The sequence below is a fragment of the Gymnoscopelus microlampas genome, assembly GCF_963454915.1.
Source record: "Gymnoscopelus microlampas genome assembly, chromosome: 15".
Taxonomy (NCBI): domain Eukaryota; kingdom Metazoa; phylum Chordata; class Actinopteri; order Myctophiformes; family Myctophidae; genus Gymnoscopelus; species Gymnoscopelus microlampas.
The window spans coordinates 7760964-7768546 of record NC_139952.1 but is presented as its reverse complement, the minus strand read 5'-3'; the positions used below and the strand labels follow the sequence as shown (position 1 = coordinate 7768546).

At 39.9% G+C, this 7583-nt stretch overlaps 1 protein-coding gene across 1 annotated transcript; it reads left to right on the top strand.

Moving 5' to 3' along the window:
- Positions 1 to 5417: 5417 nt before the first annotated feature.
- On the top strand, positions 5418 to 6515 carry LOC311061623 (chemerin-like receptor 1; the record flags this gene model as incomplete). Its single annotated transcript, XM_084080316.1, has 1 exon — positions 5418 to 6515. One exon carries the CDS (start codon positions 5418 to 5420, stop codon positions 6513 to 6515), a length of 1098 nt encoding a protein of 365 aa, XP_083936442.1.
- Positions 6516 to 7583: the final 1068 nt, after the last annotated feature.

Sequence of the window (7583 nt, the reverse complement as noted above, 5' to 3'; positions counted from 1 at the left end):
CTTTACACTTTCACTTTACACCTGTGATGTGACAATAAAGATGATTCTGATTGTTATGAAATCACTTATAGGCAATGACCATAGTGCCTCTAAGTTGACATTCTGGGATATAAATACGTACATTATACTGTTTTTCTTTTTCTAATAAAGTTTATTATTTTATCTACCAGTAAAGTGACTTATAAATCAGAGATATTATTATTAGCAGAAAATGAAGCTGAAAAGAATATATTATTATTATAATTGTGAAGACAATACAATGTTTTGTAAAGACAATACATCAAACTTTTATTTAATACAAACATTATGTTCGGGCTGGGGGGGGGGGGGGGGGGGCAACGATGCCTCTGATGTCGTATCAGCTGAGTTTGTTTGTTTTAGATGGTAAAGAAAGAGGAGCTTACGACTACGACACGTGTTGTCTTTCATTTTTTTGTACTGAGATAAAGAAAAGAACAATACGCGTGTCGACGCATATCCTGTAGTAACAGAGACCCGTGCAACAGAATCACAGAATGACACAAGTTCGCTGACGTTAAACTTGCATGGATTACTTTTTTGACTTCCTCAACTGGCTTCTGCTGTCTACGGACGTCCAAAGTATTTAGCAGACATGTGACCATTTAGACTGTGACTACATCCAAAGGAGAACAAGAGAGAAAAATGTGAAACCGAAGCACCTTTTCCAACAACACCGAATGAAGGTAAAACCAGCCATGAAAGGTTTTGTATTGAACCAACTGCTGTCCAGTGGTGTAAAGTAACCAAGAACATTTACTCAAGTACTGTACTTAAGTACAATTTTGAGGTATTTGTAATTTACTTGGGTATTTCCAATATCCAATATTTTTACTCCACTACATCGCCAATCCAAATATTGTACTTTTACTCCATTACAATTATTTGAAAACTTTAGTTACTAATTACTTTGTAGATTTTGATTATTATTACAAAACATACATTAACCACTTCAGCCCTATATGCATTTTGGCCATTTGAAAATAGCTGATCTACAAGCTCACAACGCGTCGCTGTGAGCTTGTAGATCTGCTATTTTCAAAAGATTTTTATATTTTTTAAAACGTGTGAAATGGGACATTTTTGCTTCTGGTACTTTAAGTTCGTTTTGATACCATTACTTTTGTACTTTTGCTCCAAATTTTGAATTCCGGACTTTTACTTGTAACAGAGCATTTCTACATTGCAGTATTGATACTTTTACCTAGGTAAAAAATGTGTACTTTTTCCACCACTGCTGCTGTTGACATTACACTTTAACATGTTGTAGCCTACAGTTTACTGCTAACACTGAATAAGCCATTACATTGCAGGCGGTCCGAGAGTGAACACTTCTCCAAAAGAGTACAGCATTACGCACGCATCAGATTTTGTATTTCTTTTTATCAAGTCTGAACAGCAAAGGAAACAAAAAACTAAAACTAAAAAACACAATGGAAACTGCTGTTTTCAAATCAGATTTGAATCACATTCCTACAGTATAGGTGGATTGAAATGAGATCAGATTTATAAACATGCCCCATCAGTCTGGACACTGACACTGAAGATGTATACATACTTCATCGTATTTTTTTCCTTTAAAACCTTGAAAAATGTTTTTGTCATACCGATAAATAGGAGCTTAACGTATACTATGTTATTTCCATTAAGCCAAGCCGGAACGGAATAAATATTGATTATTAAACTAAACAAGCGCTGGAAATGCACGCAGCCCACCTATCTGACCACTTAACACGGCAGCCTGCAAGTGGTGTGAAGTGGTCAAATGGGTGGGTGTTATACAGTATGCTTGCATATGCACTTCTCAGAGCTTACTATTATTATTTGTGTATTCATGTTTATTTGTTCTTCATAGTGTCTACGCTGCCTTGCCTGCTGCTGGTCTATGGCTAGACACTCCTGTCACTCACCTGAGGTTGCCCCTCCCTGTCTCAGCTGTGTCTCATTCATGATTAGGGCCCAGGATATAAAGAGGAGCTGTTGCCAGTTCTCATGATCTCCCCAGCACCCCAGTAGAGCACATGAGTTGCCTGAGGCCTTAGTTAATTTGGGCTTTCTTTAGTTCAGTTTTGATGGGCTGGTTGTAAGAATGGTTTGGTGTATTTCCTTTATTTGTTAGTTTAGTTTAGTTTTAGGTTTTGGTAGTTTATGGCAGTCTGGTGAGACGACGGGCACATAGTGCTTGGCTCACCAGACTCTCCACTTTTGATTCTGACCAGCCCATCTGTTTTCTTTTGTTGTTTAGGATATTTAGTTAGGTCTTAGTTTGGTTCTTGTCTCTTGTCAGCTGCTCAGTGTTTTGTCTACCAAGAATTAAAGACACTTCATGTGTGCTATTGACTTTAAAATAAAAGTTCATTCTACTTTTGACCTGACTTTGTCTTTTTTACTTATTATGGTATGGCTTTTTGGTGTTTGAGGGCCGTAACAGTGGGCCGCGAACACTTTCAAGATTTTCAAGTGGGCCCTGAGAACCGTCCATATAGACACAATGTCCCGTCACAAAACGTGTTCTTTGACATCGCTATGTGAATCTAAGATATTATTATTAAAGCACATCAGTCTACTGTCTATCAAATACAGACAAACTAAAGGGCCCCAACATTACAACCCCCCCACCCCCCAAAAAAAGTAAAACGTAATTGTTTCTCTAAGTGTGTGTGTATATAAATGATATATATAGAAATATATATGGGGCTTCAGAGGTGTGCTACCCCACTTCCAAAATTAGCACTAAGCAAGGCCATCGAATGAAACAAGTCCACAGAAATAGGGAGTAATATTGTACACAGAATAACCATCAAGTGAAATGAATAAATGTAAAAACGCTTTATTACCCAACTGCTCAGGGGGCACCTGGCCAGAGCCTTTGCGTGAATTGTCGCTCTTATTAACTTTGCATTTCTCGACAATGGGCTTAGTCATTCTTGTCAATAACAGAGCCCCAAAAGTCCTACTGATAACATAAATAGCCTGGACTCACTTTGTAGATGCCACAAGAAATATCTTATATGCCTTTTTAAGTGCATGTTTATCCTGTCAGTTAATCTATAGGGCTTTAGATGTGCATGCAAAAAGCAAGTGCAAAACAGCATTGGAAGCTCTAAAATCCTGTTGAGCTGCTGGTGTGTTTATGGGGTGGTATATGTGCACTGTCGATCCTCTTGCAGTTGAAAATAGTTATTGTGGCACTAAGCATCTATAGGCCTACAATAGAAAAGCTAATGCCCTGTACTCATAGGTGCGATACGATTTGATTCTATGCGATGCGTGAGTGCGGACTAGCCAACAAGAGACTCCACAAGACATTTCACAAGACACAAGACAGGAAGTTGATGATCTAATTGACAGCTTGTGTAACACAGTTATACTTCTGTCTTTTACAGTATATTAATCAGTTTCCTCCCACAGAATGAAAAACTGTCGGTAAATGTGGCAAGGTTGAAATTAATAATAATTTAAAGTAGCCGACTATGCCACCTGTTATGGAGCCCAGGACTCCACCAAAATCAGTGTAAATTACAGCAACCGATTACATCAAACTAACAAGTTATTTTACAGAATTAAACCACAACAAATCAGCGTGCAATTAACAGATTTAATTAAAAAAAAAGTAAAACATAGAATATTAGATGTCACAGTCCCATTAGAGGCAATGTCCACATGGTACTATATATATATATCAGCTTCAGTCCTTTTTCTCCCAGGGGATCTCCTTAAGGGGTCAAGAAATAATTCAGATCAGTTTACTGTCCCACAATGGCCTACTGCCCATAACACTCTCAAATCACTGCACACAAAAATAAGAACTCTGAAGTATTACGTTTAAAACAATATAAAAGCATGCACTGATTATCATACGGCCAGGTGAGGACTAGTGTTCCACAAAATACATGAATTGTCCCAAACGGAGTCTTTAAGTGGGGGCTGAGCAGCTAATAACATAAAGAAACAATAACTATAAAAAAAAGGTTAAAACAAATACAGCTCCACACGCATCAAGTGACAAGAGGGGGTGACAAGAGGGGGCACTAGTATAGCTTCCCCTCTTTCACTCCTCCGATCTACGCCCGTTCCAACCCGGCTGCTGCCTCCCTTCCTTTGCTGCACCGCTGCTCTGTTGGAACGGCTCGGTCCATTTCGTTTGCACCTCGCTCTGTGTCGTCCTGCGTGTCTGAGTTGTGCGGTGCGTTCTCTGGCCTTCTCGCCACTGGCGTCCTCCCTCAGCCCCTGCACGGACGGGTCCTCTGACGGGTGGACAGGGCACACCCCGCCTGGTGCCAAGCAACCATTTCCCCGGCTGGGGTGTCCCTGTCCTCGATGCCCCGACTCCAGCCACCGTCCATGGCCGCTCTCCTTCCTTCCAGCCAGGTCTCCGTCCCTACCCTCTACTCCTCTCCACAGCTCTCTTGTTTCTCTGCACTGCAGCCCGCCTTTTAAACGCTGCACTCCCAGGTGCACACCCGTTTCTAATAAACAGCCAACCTGTAATAACAACTCCATGGACACTGCAAAACCAACCCTGTCACGTAAACATAGTTTCATAATCCTGTGCAGTACAAATACTGTATATTTTATAAATATGAGGAAGTTTCATAATCCTGTGCAGTACAAATAATGTATGTTTTATAAATATGAGGAAGTTTCATAATCCTGTGCAGTACAATACTGTATGGTTTATAAATATGAGATAGTTTCATAATCCTGTGCAGTACACAGACATACATATAGATGTCAGACATTTCATCAGACCTTCCTAGATATAAGAGCTCCTCAGCATTCACTGACCACAGTTTGAAGAAGACACTTCTCTGGCTGACATCACTTCAACACATTGAAACAGGTATCTATTCTTCTTTTATTTTATTTATCTAGACAGTTTAAGACATTGATTGCTACACTTTTTTAACATAAATATGTCACTTGCCCTATAATTAAGGGTTATAAATGTCGATGTGTACAGTGACTTTATGGATTGACAGATACTTGAATGTGTACTTATATTATCATCACGTTACCCAAATACAGCTCAAGTGGAGTTAGAAGGTTTTTGACCATTAATGTGGAGATAGGTTTTTCCCCCCATTCTAATCAATGGGGGACAAACCACCTAGCTCCACAAGTTGGAGTTAGGTGTTTTTTACGACAGTTTGAGGATCCAATGGAGTTAGGAGGTTTAGTCAAAAGCGCTTTTTTGATACTTTTCATTGGTTCAATATTTGTAAAACCCACAAACAGACACTGATTATTCAAATAACATTACAAAAGTTGAAAAATTAAGATACAGTAGCTGGTTTCTGACAAAATGCACCTTACTGAGCCATATGTAGGAAGAAATTAAGACAATTAAGAAATGGTGTGATGAAACAAACTGTTTTGTTATTATACTTTTCAGGAATATGGAGATTATGAACACAACTGCTGTCTATCACAATGAAACCACAGTGTCTGGTGGAAACGGCTCTCTCTGGGAGGGTGAACTCTACAAATCCCTCAAGATCGTGTCCCTTGTCATTTTCAGCCTGGTCTTTGTGCTCGGCGTGTTGGGGAACGGTGTTGTCATCTGGGTGACAGGCTTCAAAATGAAGAAAACCATCAACACTGTTTGGTATCTCAACCTCGCTGTGGCCGACTTCCTCGCTGCAGCGTTCCTGCCCCTGATCATCACAGAAATCGCTATGGACTTCCACTGGCCTTTTGGAAAATTCATGTGCAAACTGAACATTATCACTCTCTTCACAAACATGTATGCCAGCGTCTACATTCTGATGGTCATCAGTGTTGACAGATGTGTATGTGTGGTGTGGCCAGTGTGGGCCAAGAACCACCGCAGTGTCAGAAAGGCATCTTATGTGAGTCTGGGTGTCTGGGTTCTGGCCTTAGTTTACAGCTCCCCTTACTTCATCTTTAGGACCACACAGCCCTCCTTCCGTGATAAGGACATCATTGAGTGCTACAACAACTATGCACTCACCGATGACTACAGTATACCCGCAGGGAAACAGTTGGGGTCGTTTCGACTTGGTGCAATGCTCATCACTCGCTTCCTCATGGGATTCGTGGTCCCTTTCACCGTCATCGTCTCCTGCTATTCTGTCATCATCTACCGGCTCAAAAGGAATCGATCTCTGGCCAGCCACTCAGGTCGCCCCTTCAAAATCATAGGAGCTGTTATCATCGCTTTTTTCCTCTGTTGGGCCCCCCTTCACATCATGGAACAAATTCTGTTGGTGAATATCATAAAGGACAGTAAAGTACTGGATAATGTTGTCAAAATTGGGTTACCCGTAGTTTTCAGCCTGGCATTTATCAACAGCTGTCTGAACCCAGTGTTGTACGTGTTCATGGGTCAGGATTTCAAGGATGTAGCTCGCAAGTCTATCCTGAAAGTGTTGGAGAAAGCCTTCACTGAAGAGCTGCCTCAAACCAACACTTCCACAAACCCAGGGACCACCAGTCATAGCAAAGAGAATTCCTTTCCTGAGGCACAGGTGTAGGTTTATCTTTGTATCTATTTTAGCACAATTGTAAACAGATCTTTTTTCTCAGTACATTCTCAAAGATTGAAACGATGATGAAAAATATCCAAGAGAATATGTTAAACACCAGCTGTAGATTTTCTTTTAAAAAGTTACTTTAACATAAATTGATGAGTCCTTTATAGATGTAATTGTGTTTTTCACTATTTTTGTACCGTATTCATAAAAATAAATCTGTGTATTTTTTTAACACTGTATTTGTGACTGACTTATTGTCATCTCTGTTTTATATGCAGAGCGACTTCACTATTTTGCTCATTACTATATTTTGTCTGTTTTGACTTTTTTGTTTTAGTTATACTTATATTGCACAATTTTAACTATTGTCTGTTTTTATTGTATTCATATTTTTATGTGGACCCCAGGAAGACTAGCGACCGCTTCGTAGAAGCTAATGGGGATCCTAATAAAGAATAAAGAATAATAAAGATGAATGTTTACAATGCCTATTGTATATTCTTAGAAAAGTGCGCTCCTTGGAGTGCAGATCTCTGACAGGCTGGGTTGTCTACCCAGGCCTGTGTGCAGCCGTCAGGACATGGACCAATAAGGGTCCATTTGATTCCATTTGTATTCTCCCTGAGGGTAACAGGAAGGATGTGCACCAAAGAATTCTGGAAGTACCCAAGATTTGATAGATTTAATGCAAACGTGAATCATTTGATTTTCTCATTTATTTGACCTGATGTTATTAATGATTTGATGTATAATACTCATGGATAATTGCTGATAATATGCAGTATAATTGCATTTACTGAATTATGCTCAAATATAAGTCATAAGACTTGGGGGAAATTTAACCCCCAGTATGCCCATATATGGCCATGCTGATAATGTCGGTGCAAGGTGCAAAGTAAGCGTTTTTTGTGTGTGTGGGTGGATGTTGGAAAAGCCACACATACACACACACACACACACACACACACACACACACACACACACACACACACACACACACACACACACACACACACACACACACATACAGACACACTGACTTCTAAGAATCACCTATAGGCGTCTGAC